Genomic DNA, 16,255 nt, shown 5'->3' on the forward strand with positions numbered 1-16,255 from the left:
TAAATACAAAAAATAATCCCACGTTAATTAAAATGCAAAGTAAAGCCTATTTAATAGAAATATTATTTGTTACAACATTACGCCCCCCCCCCTTGTCTGTTACAGAATGTGATAGTAACCTGGCTTTTTAGCATTAAGCTAATGCTACATGATTCGGCAATTGCTAATCAATAAATAGCTAGTTCTGTTTTAACGTCGGGTTAATATTGTGGAGGGGGCTAAATTGTTATGGAAAATAATAATGTAACGTTAGGTAATTACAGTACTCCCAACTTACATTCCTCAGGGACATTTGTATTACCGTAGATCTTTTAAGCAGGTGTTTTTTGTTTATGTTGTTATTGCCTTCTGGTTAGCTAATGTTTGCCCTGCAAGTAATAGTCCCTTTTCCACCCCTTTATATATTAGGTATAGTTGTAAGTAAAAAAAAAAGGTCAAAGACAAAGCTATTCGGGTTCTTGTGAGTATATACACTTCACTGCCGATGTGGGGGGGGCGCCACCTAAAATCTTGCCTAGGGCGCCAGATTGGTTATATGTCCCGGCAAGAAATCTGCGTTCAAAGAACTCCGGCTTATTAGTGATTCCCAGAGCCCAAAAAAAGTCTGCGGGCTATAGAGCGTTTTCTATTCGGGCTCCAGTACTATGGAATGCCCTCCCGGTGACAGTTAGAGATGCTACCTCAGTAGAAGCATTTAAGTCCCATCTTAAAACTCATTTGTATACTCTAGCCTTTAAATAGACCCCCTTTTTAGACCAGTTGATCTGCCGTTTTTCTTTTCTGTTCAGCCCCCCTCTTCCTTGTGGAAGGGGGGGCACAGGTCCGGTGGCCATGGATGAAGTGCTGGCTGTCCAGAGTCGGAACCCGGGGTGGACCGCTCGCCTGTGCATCGGTTGGGGACATCTATGCGCTGCTGACCCGTTTCTGCTCGGGATGGTCTCCTGCTGGCCCCACTATGGACTGGACTCTCACTATTATGTTAGATCCACTATGGACTGGACTTTCACAATATTATGCTAGACCCACTCGACGTCCATTGCATCCGGTCTCCCCTAGAGGGGGGTAGGGAGTCACCCACATCTGCGGTCCTCTCCAAGGTGTCTCATAGTCATTCTCATTGACATCCCACTGGGTTGTGAGTTTTTCCTTGCCCTTATGTGGGCTCTGAACCGAGGATGTCGTTGTGGCTTATGCAGCCCTTTGAGACATTTGTGATTTAGGGCTATATAAATAAACATTGATTGATATTAAAACCTAGCCTCAATCCAGCACCTTAGACTGCTCGGCCACACTATCCTGAAAGACTGTCCTTAGAGGATCAATTTGAGACCTTTTCTCCCCAATGTACATCGATTAAATGCCTTGAGATCTTTTTACATACAATGTTTGTATGTAAAATGTTTTGTACTGTTTACTCTCAGCTTTTATGTCAATTTTTTGTTCAATTTAAAATAAAAGTACACAATGTTGTATATCAATGAATATACTTTACTAAAAAAGCACTAATCTAAAATATCAAATATATAAATGTTAAAATCATTAACAAGATTGTGTTACACACACACACACACACACACACACATAACAATGATGTCACACATGATATTACAAAGTCAAAGTTAAAGTTTTGACAGTTTATTTCAAATCCTGCATCTTCATTTTCTGCTACTGTTCTCACCAGCACACTTGTGTTTCTTACACTGGTACTTAGAAGAGAATCTTTCACTACACACACTGCAACTTAACACCTTCTCTCCTGTGTGTATTCTCATGTGTGTTTTCAAATGGTAACTCCGCGTAAAACCTTTACCACACACTGAACAGATAAAAGGTTTTTCACCTATGTGTGTTCTCATGTGTGCTTTCAAATGTGGTCTTTGTTTAAAACCTTTACTACAGATTGAACATGAAAAAGGTTTTTCTCCAGTGTGTATTCTCATGTGTACTTTCATAAACTGACTTGTTACAAAACCTTTACCACATATTGAGCAAGGAAAAGGTTTTTCACCAGTGTGCATTCTCATGTGTACTTTTAAATTCTGTTTTTGTACAAAACCTTTAAAACATACTGAACAAGAATATGGATTTTCTCCAGTGTGTATTCTTGTGTGTTTTTTCAAATAGTCACTATGTACAAATCCTTTGCCACAGATTGAACAGAAGAATGTTTTTACTCCCATGTGTGTTCTAATGTGTTTTTTCAAATAGTTACTATGCACAAATACTTTACCACAGATTGAACAGATAAAAGCCTTCTCACATCTGTGTACTCCCATGTGTACTTTCAAATGGTTACTTTGTACAAAAACTTTACCACAGATTGAACAGGAAAAAGGTTTTTCTCCGGTGTGTGTTTTCATGTGGTCTTTTAACACACATTTCCGTGCAAATCGATTACCACAAACTGAGCAGGAAAAAGGTTTTTCTCCAGTGTGCATTCTCATGTGTACTTTCAGATCACTACTTTGTATACAACCTTTACCACATACTGAACAGGAAAAAGGTTTTTCTCCAGTGTGTGTTTTCATGTGTAAATTCAACACATTTTTTCGTCCAAATCTTTTACCACATTCTGAGCAGGAAAAAGGTTTTTCTCCAGTGTGTATTCTCATGTGTACTTTAAGATTACCACGGTAACTAAAAGTTTTGTCACAGTGAGAACATGTGAAGCGTGTGTTGTCAGTGTGACATGTCTTATCATCTTTAGAGTCTTCATCAACAGTGTCAGGTGAGTGAGACGTTGTGTCGTCACTATCTGATAGTGGAGCTAAGATCTTGTCTGCTTGTGATCCTCCACAGTGGTCTCCATCAGCTTCTGTTGTCATGTGTTGAGTTGAGCTGCTGCTTGGAGGCTCCGCCTCTCTCTTCTCCTCACTTTCACCTTTGACCTCATCATCTTCACTCTTCACAATCACAGGGAACTCCTCCAACCATTCAAGATGCTCTCCCTCCTGACTGATGCTGTGTTCCTCCTCTTCCTTCTTAATGTGAGGGGTTAGTCGTTCCTCCTTAACGTGAGGGGTTAGTCGTTCCTCCTCTTCCTCCTTAATATGAGGGGTCAGTGGGTCCTCCTCTCCCTCTTGAATGTGAGGAGTCAGTGGGTCCACTTCTTCTTCTTTAATGTGAGGGGTCCGTGGTGCCTCGTCTTCCTCTTTAGAGTGGGAAGGCTGTGGCTCCTCCTGCTCCATCCTGATGCTCCACAACTGTTAGTCAGGGAGAAGATGTTCTTCACAAATGTCTGCAGGACGCAAAAAGACAAAAACACGCTCTAAAATAGTCCAGCTTTGCTCAGTCACATGCATTAAAAAAAACAATGTTATGGGTTCATCCCACCTCTTGGCAAAGATGAAATGCACACTAACACAAATTTAGACAGATTTGTGAACAATATTTGAGAAGAATAGGTCTTATGTGTATATCAAAAAAGTTTTAGCTCTTTGGATTCAACTCATGAAAAATGGGAGCAAAAACAAAAGTGTTGTACATTATATATACCGGTACATATACTCTATATATACAGTCGTGGTCAAAAGTTTACATACACTTGTAAAGAACATAATGTCATGACTGTCTTGAGTTTCCAATCATTTCTACAGCTCTTGTTTTTTTTGTGATAGAGTGATTGGAGCAGATACTTTTTGTTCACAAAAACATTCATGAAGTTTGGTTCTTTTATGAATTTATTATGGGTCTACTGAAAATGTGACCAAATCTGCTGGGTCAAAAGTATACATACAGCGATGTTAATATTTGGTTACATGTCCCTTGGCAAGTTTCACTGCAATAAGGTGCTTTTGGTAGCCATCCACAAGCTTCTGGTTGAATTTTTGACCACTCCTCTTGACAAAATTGGTGCAGTTCAGCTAAATGTGTTGGTTTTCTGACATGGAATTGTTTGTTCCGCATTGTCCACACGTTTAAGTCAGGACTTTGGAAAGGCCATTCTAAAACCTTAATTCTAGCCTGATTTAGCCATTGCTTTACCACTTTTGACGTGTGTTTGGGGTCATTGTTCTGTTGGAAAACCCAACTGCGACCAAAACCCAACCTCCAGGCTGATGATTTTAGGTTGTCCTGAAGAATTTGGAAGTAATCCTCCTTTTTCATTGTCCCATTTAAAGCGCCAGTTCCATTGGTAACAAAACAGGGCCAGAGCATAATACTACCACCAACATGCTTGACGGTAGGAATGATGTTCCTGGGATTAAAGGCCTCACTTTTTCTCCTCCAAACATATTGCTGGGTATTGTGGCCAAACTGCTCAATTTTTGTTTCATCTGACCACAGAACTTTCCTCCAGAAGGTCTTATCTTTGTCCATGTGATGTCAGATGAAACAAAAATTGAGATGTTTGGTAGTATTATGCTCTAAGTCTGTTTAGCTGCCAATGGAACTGGTACTTTACAGAGAGTAAATGGGACAATTAAAAAGGAGGATTACCTCCAAATTCTTCAGGACAACCTAAAATCATCAGTCAGGAGGTTGGGTCGTGGGCGCAGTTGGGTGTTCCAACAGGACAATGACCCCAAACACACGTCAAAAGTGGTAAAGGAATGGCTAAATCAGACTAAAATTAAGATTTTAGAATGGCCTTCCCAAAGTCCTGACTTAAACGTGTGGACAATGCTGAAGAAACAAGTCCATGTCAGAAAACCAACACATTTAGCTGAACTGCACCAATTTTGTCAAGAGGAGTGGTCAGAAATTCAACCAGAAGCTTGTGGATGGCTACCAAAAGTGCCTTATTGCAGTGAAACTTGCCAAGGGACATGTAACCAAATATTTACATCGCTGTATGTATACTTTTGACCCAGCAGATTTGGTCACATTTTCAGTAGACCCATAATAAATTCATAAAAGAATCAAACTTCATGAATGTTTTTTGTGACCAATAAGTATGTGCTCCAATCACTCTATCACAAAATAATAAGAGTTGCAGAAAGTATTGGAAACTCAAGACAGCCATGACATTATGTTCTTTACAAGTGTATGTAAACTTTTGATCACGACTGTATGTATATATATATATATATATATATATATATATATATATATATATATATATACACACCGTATTTTTCGGACTATAAGTCGCAGTTTTTTTCATAATTTGGCCAGGCTCCAGTGCGATTTATATATGTTTTTTTCCTTCTTTATTATGCAGGTGCGACTTATACTCCGGTGCGACTTATACTCCGAAAAATACGGTATTAGGGATGTCCAATAATGGCTTTTTGCCGATATCCCGATATTGTCCAACTCTTTAATTACCGATACCAATATCAACCGATACCGATATCAACCGATATATACAGTCGTGGAATTAACACATTATTATGCCTAATTTGGACAACCAGGTATTGTGAAGATAAGGTACTTTTTTTTTTTTAATTATAAAATAAAAAAGATAAATAAATTAAAAACATTTTCTTGAATAAAAAATAAAGTAAAACAATATAAAAACAGTTACATTAAAACTAGTAATTAATGAAAATTAGTAAAAATTAACTGTTAAAAGTTAGTACTATTAGTGGACCAGCAGCACGCACAATCATGTGTGCTTACGGACTGTATCCCTTGCAGACTGTATTGATATATATTGATATATAATGTAGGAACCACAATATTAATAACAGAAAGAAACAACCCTTTTGTGTGAATGAGTGTAAATGGGGGAGGGAGGTTTTTTGGGTTGGTGCACTAATTGTAAGTGTATCTTGTGTTTTTATGTTGATTTAATAAAATTAAAAAAAATATATATATATAAAAAAAACAGATACCGATAATAAAAAAAACGATACCGATATTACATTTTAACGCATTTATGACCCACTGTCATCTCTAATATATATATATATATATATATATATATATATATATATATATATATATATATATATATATATATATACACACACACACACACACACACATATATACATATATATATATATATACCGGTATATATATATACAAACATAAATACACACGCAAAAAAATACACACAAATAAACCAATGACCAATTTTAACTTTAGAGATATGAATACGTTGTTAGCGACCCTCTGGATCGATCTATATCTAGTATGGATCGGTCGATGTCCTGTTGGAAAGTCATGTATCGGTTGATTGTAGCTGTGCTACAAAACATGGCCGCTCTAATCTTGCGAGACTTCTGTTCATGAGGTAATACGAGAGTATTGTTCTCATTAGCGACCAACAACGACAGAGCAAAAAATGAAAATTAAAGTCTGTCAGTTTCCCAGCGTCGATAAATCGCCACGTGCATGTTTCAAAAAGGTCCTACCTCGATTGTCAGTTAAGTCATGTACAACTCTACCTCTGCCTACATGTCCAATATTCAAGTACAACCTCAATTGTTTTTCATCTTTAATTCGAAGGACTGTTTACTCATATGCCAAATTAAAAGGTAAGTGCACTTTTTTTCGGAACATTGCTATCATTCACAATCTTTATCTAAGACAAGAACACATATGTTTGTCTTTTTTGTGCATTCTAACTAGTAAATAAACGTGAGCAAAAATCAGCTAACAATGGAGTCAATGGGAGCTCCTCTATTCGGTCCACAAAGTCCTCAAGATAACCATCCAAAAACTGCCAACAATACTCCGATTACATTTTCTGACCTGAATATTGACCAAGTATTAGCAATATTGTTGATATAAGTGCTAACGTTAAGGAACTACTTTTAGCGGCGCATTGATCACATAAGTAACTAGCTTATGCTGCTATATTGACATACTGAGCTGCTTTCTCGTCTCTAAGATGATGAAAGATAATTCTAAATTATAAATCATGTCTCTCACTTATGTAGTAGAAGGTTGTGGACAAAAACCGAGACATCCAACTTAGACCTGGAAATGGCGAGAAAGACGCGAAAATACGCTGTTTTGCAGCCAATCCTTTTTTTTAACCCTTTGCAAGGATTCATTCTTCATGATTTTTTTTAAAATGAAGAATCGAGAAGATATGAACATCCCATCAGTCTGCATCCCAGCGAGAGCAGATATTGTACAGTAAGTGATTTGTTTATTATGTTTGTTGTCTCTCATGAAGTCTTCCATGATTAGTAGTGTTGTTAATTTTTGAAGAAAAAGGTGAACATCGTGAAGTGAATTATATTTATATAGCACTTTTCTCTAGTGACTCAAAGCGCTTTACATTGTGAAACCCAATATCTAAGTTACATTTTTTTTTAAAACCAGTGTGGGTGGCACTGGGAGCAGGTGGGTAAAGTGTCTGGCCCACGGACACAACGGCAGTGACTAGGATTGCAGAAGCAGGAATCGAACCTGGAACCCTCAAGTTGCTGGCACGGCCACTCTACCAACCGAGCTATACCACCCTCGTGATGTGTCTATGAAATTAATACACCGCTGTATGCTTAGAATGGGCAAAATACATAAATATTACGTTATTATGAATATGCCCGTTATTACATTACACATATATACTTACAGCGTGTATATAAAATGTTGATGGAGGTTTTAGGATGTTATTTAGAGCACATTATAGGCAGAATAGAGCAACTGCCATTGACTCAATTGTTGGCTGAATTTTGCTAGTGTTTATTTATGATTTATCCATCCATTTTCTACCGCTTATTCCCTTTGGGGTCGCGGGGGTCGCTGGAGCCTATCTCAGCTACAATCGGGCGGAAGGCGGGGTACACCCTGGACAAGTCGCTACCTCATCGCAGGGCCAACACAGATAGACAGACAACATTCACACTCACATCCACACACTAGGGCCAATTTTAGTGTTGCCAATCAACTTATCCCCAGGTGCATGTCTTTGGAAGTGGGAGGAAGCCGGAGTACCCGGAGGGAACCCACGCAGTCACGGGGAGAACATGCAAACTCCACACAGAACCCAAGACTACTCAGGACCTTTATTTATGATTTAGAATGCACAAAATAAAGAAAAACATGTGTGTTCTTGTCTTACATAGGGACTGTGAATGATTTTTAAAAAAAGCACAGTTCCCCTTTAAATTAGAAAACAGAACAACAAGATATCATGTAACAAGAAGAGGATATATTGATAATAATAAAATGCTTCATAGCCGTTTATGCAAATGTTATGAATTCATCTTGATATTGTCCTGCCTCAGTGAATAAGTTTGGGCATTCCTTTTTAATAAAGTGAGGAAACTATAATTTAAGTGAAAATATGTATTTTATAAATGGACTAGGATAAGTAACTCATTTATACGGGTAGCTAAATTCGATAGAACGCCGTCAACCACATGGTTGCAAGTACCAGACGTATGTGCATCATCTTCACAAGAACACCCACATTCTTACATACAACATATTTAAGAATGGTGCTAATAAATAAATATAAATTAGTAAACATGTAAGAAGTAAACAAACCTGTTCTGTGTAACACAACTTGATGTTTCTTGAAAACAGCGTCCAGTAGTTGATGTTGTCGCTCCTTCTCCTCTTTTGTTGGACAAAGTTCCTCCTCGTACTCTGCCAGTGACGTGCAGTCAGGGGAGGCAGGTGAGGCGGGGCCTCACGTGCCATAATGGAAAGAAATTTTTTTTTTTTAAAATAAAAATTAAATTGTTATATGTATCCAGTGATTATACTATAAAGTTATTTTCCATTTAACTTCACCAGTTTTAGATTATTTTTATTCAAAAATCGCTGAATTTTTACATTTGCCGTTCAAATACTGAGAAGAGACTTGCGGTGAGTCAGCAGCCAGTTGAGGCACGTCACTGAGTTGAGCCTCACGATGGATTGCGCAATGACTCGGCTAACTGCTGGCCTGCTGTGCAGTGAGACCGTATTGCTATATGAATTATATTATACTTTTCCATAGTTTAGTTAGCTGAGGTATATAATGTACAGTGTATTTTGTCAACAACTGTATGTGTGTAACGTATTTCTTGTGTTGAGCAATCATAAAACGGCTGCGAAGACGCACTGGCTGAGGCTCGCAGTAATCCCGCCTCATGGTGGTAGAGGGCGGTCGTGATCCCAGAGATCATTTTTGCGACTACTCGGCTGCAGAATAAGTGACAACAAGCAGCAACAGTTAGCAGTGATCGTTTATTTTTTCCTCTCGCCTGGACTATTAACATGGAGGATTACATATCTAAAATAAAACAGTTTTCTAAACTGGACTTTGATTGGAAGCAGGAGGTAATACTTAAAGGAAGATCTCCATCGAGACAGAGAGACTTTTAAAACTGAAGAAAGATAAGGAAGACTTCTATAAACAAGTTGTCGATGCTTTTGCTCAAAAGGAGCTGCGCATGGACTTCATTTATAAGTAAAGGTAAGACCATAATAACGTTTTTTATTAAATGTGCTTTTTTGTGTGCTACAGTTTGTATGTGTAAAGTTAAAGTTAAGTTAAAGTACCAATGATTGTCACACACACACTAGGTGTGGTGAAATGTGTCCTCTGCATTTGACCCATCCCCTTGCTCACCCCCTGGGAGGTGAGGGGAGCAGTGGGCAGCAGCGGCGCCGCGCTTGTGAATCATTTTTGGTGATTAAACCCCCAATTCCAACCCTTGATGCTGAGTGCCAAGCAGGGAAAAATGCTGGTATGAGCTTTTAAACATAACCCGTTAACTGCTGCCAATCAAATGGTGAATAAGATACTCTTTAGGGTTCATATGTTTGTAAATCTGACTGTGATGAAGTCAGTGCCTCACCAGCCATCAACCTCACCGCACGTCACTGTCCTCTGCTATCGTTTTTTTCTAACATCACAAATATTAATTCAACGACAGCAGTTAGTCGCCGATTCACCAACACTCACAGCATTTGTAATTTAGACATTTTCACTCAATAATAACACTTTACACTTACATTGGATCTCTGCTTTGCTGTGTCGATAACTTCCACGTCTCTTTGTTAGCAGCTAACAAGCTAAGCTAACCAGCAGGCTAGGCTAGCACGTCAAAGTCCACTCAGACTAATGTATCCGGATACAAACAATTATTAACGATGTTTACTCTATTAAACGACCTACATGTGTACATGTACGTTGTAATTAAGATCTTGTTGTTCTTCCTCCTGTGGCGTCTTGGAGGTGTTCTCAACCGTGGAACAAATGTTCGGCAAACGCGTGTTTCACGGGGACAATAGTGAATGGTGCACACTTCCTTCGCCAAGCCACAGAACAAAAAATCACATTTAAGAGTTGCTGGTGTAACAATTGGAAGAACCTATTTGACTCCTCTATTGTACATGCAGCTAATGAGGTAATATAAATTATATATATTACCTGATATGTTGTTCGACGCTAACGTGCTAGCGTTAGCCCGCTAACAGGCCTATGTAGCAAATGCAAGCGTTTTTGAGGAGTGTATTTTATATGTTCTCTATGAGAATTATATTGACTTACTTAATACTTTAACTGTTTTTGCTGTATAGTACAGCCACGCTTAACATTATTAAATGTTTGTTACTAGAAAGGAACGAACGTCTCGTAATTTTAGTCTGGAATAAGTCACATTGTATTACACTTACATTGCAGTAGTCTACTTTGTGTTGGTGCTAACTTTATTAGCATTGAATATAAATGATATGTTGTTTGAACACACTTCTATTACCTTGATAACATACCATGGAAATTAAGTCAACTGATGTTTGTTATTACGAATACACTATTTGATCAATTGTCAGTGATTCATGCTTATTCAATCAGACACACATACATATTTAAAGGCCTACTGAAATGTGATTTTCTTATTCAAACGGGGATAGCAGGTCCATTCTATGTGTCATACTTGATCATTTCGCGATATTGCCATATTTTTGCTGAGAGGATTTAGTAGAGAACATCGACGATAAAGTTCGCAACTATTGGTCGCTGATGAAAAAAGCCTTGCCTGTACCGGAAGTAGCAGACGATATGCGCGTGACGTCACAGGTTGTGGAGCTCTTCACATCCGCACATTGTTTACAATCATGGCCACCAGCAGCGAGAGCGATTCAGACCGAGAAATCGACGATTTCCCCATTAATTTGAGCGAGGATGAAAGATTTGTGGATGAGGAAAGTGAGAGTGAAGGACTAGAAGGCAGCGACTAGAAGGAGCGATTCAGATAGGGAAGATGCTGTGAGAGGCGGGTGGGGACCTGATATTCAGCTGGGAATGACTAAAACAGTAAATAAACACAAGACTCTATTAGCCACAACACAACCAGGCTTATATTTAATATGCCACAAATTAATACCGCATAACAAACACCTCCCCCCTCCCGTCCATATAACCCGCCAATTCAACTCAAACACCTGCACAACACACTCAATCCCACAGCCCAAAGTACCGTTCACCTCCCCAAAGTTACGTACGTGACATGCACATAGCGGCACGCATGTACGGGCAAGCGATCAAATGTTTGGAAGCCGCAGCTGCATGCGTACTCACGGTACCGCGTCTGCGCATCCAACTCAAAGTCCTCCTGGTAAGAGTCTCTGTTGTCCCAGTTCTCCACAGGCCAATGGTAAAGTTTGACTGTCATCTTCCGGGAATGTAAACAATGAAACACCGGCCGTGTTTGTGTTGCTGCAGTCGGCCGCAATACACCGCTTCTCACCTACAGCTTTCTTCTTTGCTGTCTCCATTGTTCATTGAACAAATTGCAAAAGATTCACCAACACAGATGTCCAGAATACTGTGGAATTTTGCGATGAAAACAGACGACTTAATAGCTGGCCACCATGCTGTCCCAAAATGTCCTCTACAATCCGTGACGTCACACACAGACGTCATCATACCGAGACGTTTTCAGCAGGATATTTCGTGCAAAATTTAAAATTGCACTTTAGTAAGCTAACCCGGCCGTATTGGGATGTGTTGCAATATTAAGATTTCATCATTGATATATAAACTATCAGACTCCGTGGTCGGTAGTAGTGGGTTTCAGTAGGCCTTTAATATACTGCACACAAATTGAACATGCATCAATGTTTTTTTTGTAATCGAATCATGAGGTACCCAAATATTCTCACGCCAGCACACTTCTTAAGGTTTGAGTGAGGTTTAACCAACATACTATCGCACGGCCACACGAGCTGGCACTTGTTCCGCATGCACTTCTCTTTGTTTTCTGTTAAGATTAAAAATGTTGATTTCGCAGAAGGAAGAAACAGGAAAGGATTCGTTTTATCAATTTGATTCGATTTGTAGTTTTATTATTATTATTTTTTTTTTAAGAAGATTACAATTCGAAACGATTCAGTGAGTTGAAATCGATTCAGTAACTTTTTATCAAAACAAATAAAGCAGTGTGAGTGTGAAATATATAGTGGACACTGAGTTTCCTATACTGCTGTTTAAGGCTGAAACGACGCGTCGACATAGTCGACGTCATCGGTTACGTAAGTACGTCGACGTCGTTTTTATGCTTCGACGCGTCGCATATTTACGTCACACTGCCGTCATGGCGGAGCGCAAAGCAGATGATGCGAGCGGTGCGAGCGAGGGAAAAAAAGCACGCCAAAAGTCGTCAAAAGTGTGGGAGTATTTCAATAAACTGCCTAATAATGTTGTAGCGGTGAACAGCTGTCTCGTCAGCTGAAGCGCGAGCTCGCAACTGTGGCTGTTTAGCAACCAGCCAAACCCCACTTAATAAAATTATATTTTATCTTAGAGCACATCCGCATCCCTATTCACCTAGGCAACCCCAGGAAATGTATATAATTCGGCATTATTTCGGCCAGTCGGCTTATAAAATCAGAGCCGATCAGTTTACGTTCGCGCGCAGGTATAACGCGGCGCGCTCCTGTCTCATCTGCTGGTGCGCGAGCCCGGTAATTAGACCGCTGTGTCAAATCAAGGAGTACAAAAGACGTCAGCGCAGAGTGGAAAAAGGTTTAGTTCGTTACAGATAACCCAGAGTATGTAAGATTTAATATTTCTCTTCGTGGGTGTGGCTGGCGCACCTGTTGCACTGGTGAGATGGGGGGGGGGGGGGGGGTTGTGTGCATGTAGCGTGCTTAGTCTGGAGGCTAAATACACACAGTGTGTTATGTAACTGTTGTTTAGTGTTGATATTCTTTGCTTAGTTTGATAAATGTTGGAGCAGTTTGCTTCATCAGGAGGGTGAAGTCGCTCAATTTAAAGTGTTGGATTTAATTGTGTTGGTGAGGGCGTAGAAAAAGGGGCATTTTTCTACCAGTAGACAGCGTTTAAGATTGAGTGTTTCACTGCTAAATTAATAATATATTTATATTGAATATGGATTTTAAATATGTATCTAAATAGGTGTTTAATTGGTTAGGTATTTATGTATTTGCATATTGGGTTTTCTGTTGCATTTATCTATTGTGTTTCTGGTGTTAAATGTATTTTATATGTATCTTGGTGCATTTATGTTGAGACAATTTATTTAAAATCTGTTTTAACTTAAAGGGAAAATATGTGTCCATTTTCTTGCACTTGTTTAATGGTTAAGAGTTTGATAGCCTAATTAATAGTTGTAAATTATGGGATTGATAATTGATTGATTTTTTTACAGCATGTTAATCTTGTGGTGTTTTGTCCTTAAAGGTTTTTCACCTACTAAAGAAGCTAAAGGCTACTAAAGGCTACTAAAGACAGCTAATGACAGCTAAAGAAACTAAAGTCTATTAACACTGCTAAAGACTGCTAAAAAGACTAAAGAAGAAAAAAGAAGCTGTTTCTTGGTTGGAAAAACTGTTGCAAACTAAAGGAAAATAAAAGGAAAAAGTAACTACGGTCTGGTCTTTTGAGTGAAATCCAGAAGCCACATTCAGCATTGGTACATCCCTTCAAGTGTGGGATAAGCACAGCGAAAAAAGCAAAACACTTGACAGTTGTTGTATGCACACTGTGTCGAGCGGAAATGGCCTATCATAGCAGCACAACGGCTATGAAGGAACATTTGAAAAGAAAACACCCGACAGCGTTCTTGCCATCACCATCAACTAGTCAATCGTCCGCGTGAGTATACGTTGTCATCATTACACAAAATCATGAATGTGTCATTTGTATCTGCGTTGTAAATTCATAAACTAAAACACTGTTTCGCTCTGAGAGGCGCGTTTGGCGTGCCTGTTCAGTGTTTACAAAGACGCGCTCCTCTTTAACGCTAACGTTAATTAGTTGTGCAAATACCTTTTACAACGTTAACAGTTACATATACTATGTACAAACCAACAATTAACTTTCACTTTAATCATACTATCATTGTTGTGTTATTAAGCAAAATAAGCAATACTTTTACTTTTGTTGAAATGTTTACACTGTTACAGAATATTTCGTTTTGCACTTTTTTGTATTGGATGTTTATCTTTATTTTTGCACATTTTAAAGCAAAATAAGCAATACCTTTACTTTAGAAATGCTTATACTATTGCAGAATATTAAGATTTGCACTGGATGTTTACTTTTATATTTGCACATTAAAAAGCAAATAAGCTACTTTTAATTTTGTTAAATGTTAAAAGTTTTAAATGTTTACATTGTTACAGAATATTTTGTCATGTTGTTGTCAATGTTGACTGAGTGGCCATACTTTTTCTTTTGTATATAAAAGTCATGCCTTTTGAAAAAACTGGCCAACATTTATTTTTTCATCTTCATTTTAAATTAAAAAAAATAATCGGTAAAAGGAAAAATAATCTATAGATTAATCGAAAAAATAATCTATAGATTAACCGATTAATCGAAAAAATAATCTATAGATTAATCGATAGAAAAATAATCGTTAGCTGCAGCCTTACTGCTGTTATTTCTTGTAAGGGGATGATGTATACATGAGTGTCGTCAGCATCCTTCCGTCTCGGGAGACGATGGGGTAGATCCAAAAAGGGGGGTGGGTCTCACTGCGAGATGGCCCCTGGCACCTGTTTCTTTCGCCAATCGGATGGGCTTAGAACCGGTATCTGCTGGAGTGACCTCTCCAGTGGATCTACACGGCCTGGGCATGGAACTATGGAGGGCAAGCTGTTGTCCAGGCAGCAAGCCCCCCCTCTCCGCATGGCTGGTGGATCCAAGGGAGCGACGAGTGTCGATACGACTTGGCACCAGCTACGCCGCAGGAGTTGCCGGAATGACGCTACAACGTCAAACCGCCTTCAGGACTCTGGCTCCTGATTTTCTGTCGGGGTTTACTCCCTTAGCCTTACCCTCGAGTGGGTTGACCGCAAGGCAGCGGTGGTTTTGAGATTGGAGATTTCCATCTCCTAGATGGGCTGCCTTACCAGGTTTACGAGCCCCATCTGCCCGAATGCGGCACGTAGCACGGGGGTACATCTTACCCGTGGCGGTATAAGCCCGACCTGAGTGTACATGAGTGTACAGCTCTGGTAATGGGTACATTCGCACCCACCTGCACAAATGTACTTCAAAATGTAACAATCAAAATAAATATGACTTTTTTTTGGTTTACTAGGGCATGCATATATAATATGCATTAGTTTGACTATTTAAAACCAACGATAATAAAAAGGAGATGCTTGGAAATAGCATAAAAATGCCCCAAAAAACTTGGAAAAACGCGATTCATAGCGTTACTTTTTACCCCCATTCCCGTTTATGCAAGAAAAATACAGCTTAAATGAATTTGTCAGTTTATTAACAATTCATATTCTGTTGATGAAATATGAATACATACAGAAGTATTTCTGTAGCATCCACCAAAATTGCAAAGTTCATCAAAACCGGTGGTGAAAAACGCATACGTTCGTAATTATATATATGTATAGCTCAGTTGGTAGAGCGGCCGTGCCAGCAACTTGAGGGTTCCAGGTTCGATTCCCGCTTTCGCCATCCTAGTCACTGCCGTTGTGTCCTTGGGCAAGACACTTTACCCACCTGCTCCCAGTGCCACCCACAATGGTTTAAATGTAACTTAGATATTGGGTTTTCACTATGTAAAGTGCTGTGAGTCACTAGAGAAAAGCGCTATGTAAATATAATTCAATTCACTTATTTTGTGTAACCAATTTCTATTTTCAAACTACCCCATAACAACAGTTTTACGTAAAACATCCGCACGCGCGAAATAGTTCTAATCGTTTGATAATTTATATGAGAAATCAACAACCTATTTTACAATAACATCTTTTCTGAATTATGCCTTTTATAAGAGGGAATTGTTTCACCCGGAGAGAATTGTGTAACGCATCACGAACGTATAACTGATCATAACATGGCAAGAAACCGCCAAAATAAACAAAGGATTATGCAAAGTGGACTATCAATCAATCAATCAATCAATGTGTATTTATATAGCCC

At 38.9% G+C, this 16,255-nt stretch overlaps 1 protein-coding gene across 1 annotated transcript; it reads right to left on the reverse strand.

Annotated features, from left to right (window-relative positions):
- Window positions 1–1,616: 1,616 nt before the first annotated feature.
- LOC133570242 (uncharacterized) lies at window positions 1,617–10,038 on the reverse strand. The gene is made up of 3 exons (XM_061923057.2): window positions 9,853–10,038; window positions 8,395–8,538; window positions 1,617–3,238 (listed from the first exon to the last, which is right to left on the reverse strand). The coding sequence occupies exon 3, from the start codon at window positions 3,186–3,188 to the stop codon at window positions 1,656–1,658; it is 1,533 nt and encodes a 510-aa protein (XP_061779041.2). The 5' UTR covers window positions 3,189–3,238; window positions 8,395–8,538; window positions 9,853–10,038; the 3' UTR covers window positions 1,617–1,655.
- Between the last annotated feature and the right edge of the window lie 6,217 nt (window positions 10,039–16,255).

This window comes from Nerophis lumbriciformis, linkage group LG01 (genome assembly GCF_033978685.3).
Source record: "Nerophis lumbriciformis linkage group LG01, RoL_Nlum_v2.1, whole genome shotgun sequence".
Classification (NCBI taxonomy): Eukaryota; Metazoa; Chordata; class Actinopteri; order Syngnathiformes; family Syngnathidae; genus Nerophis; species Nerophis lumbriciformis.

What these genes read in the sequence shown, in the direction of transcription:
- LOC133570242 (XM_061923057.2), bottom strand. Translation starts at nt 3,188, where the DNA reads ATGGAGCAGGAGGAGCCACAGCCTTCCCACTCTAAAGAGGAAGACGAG.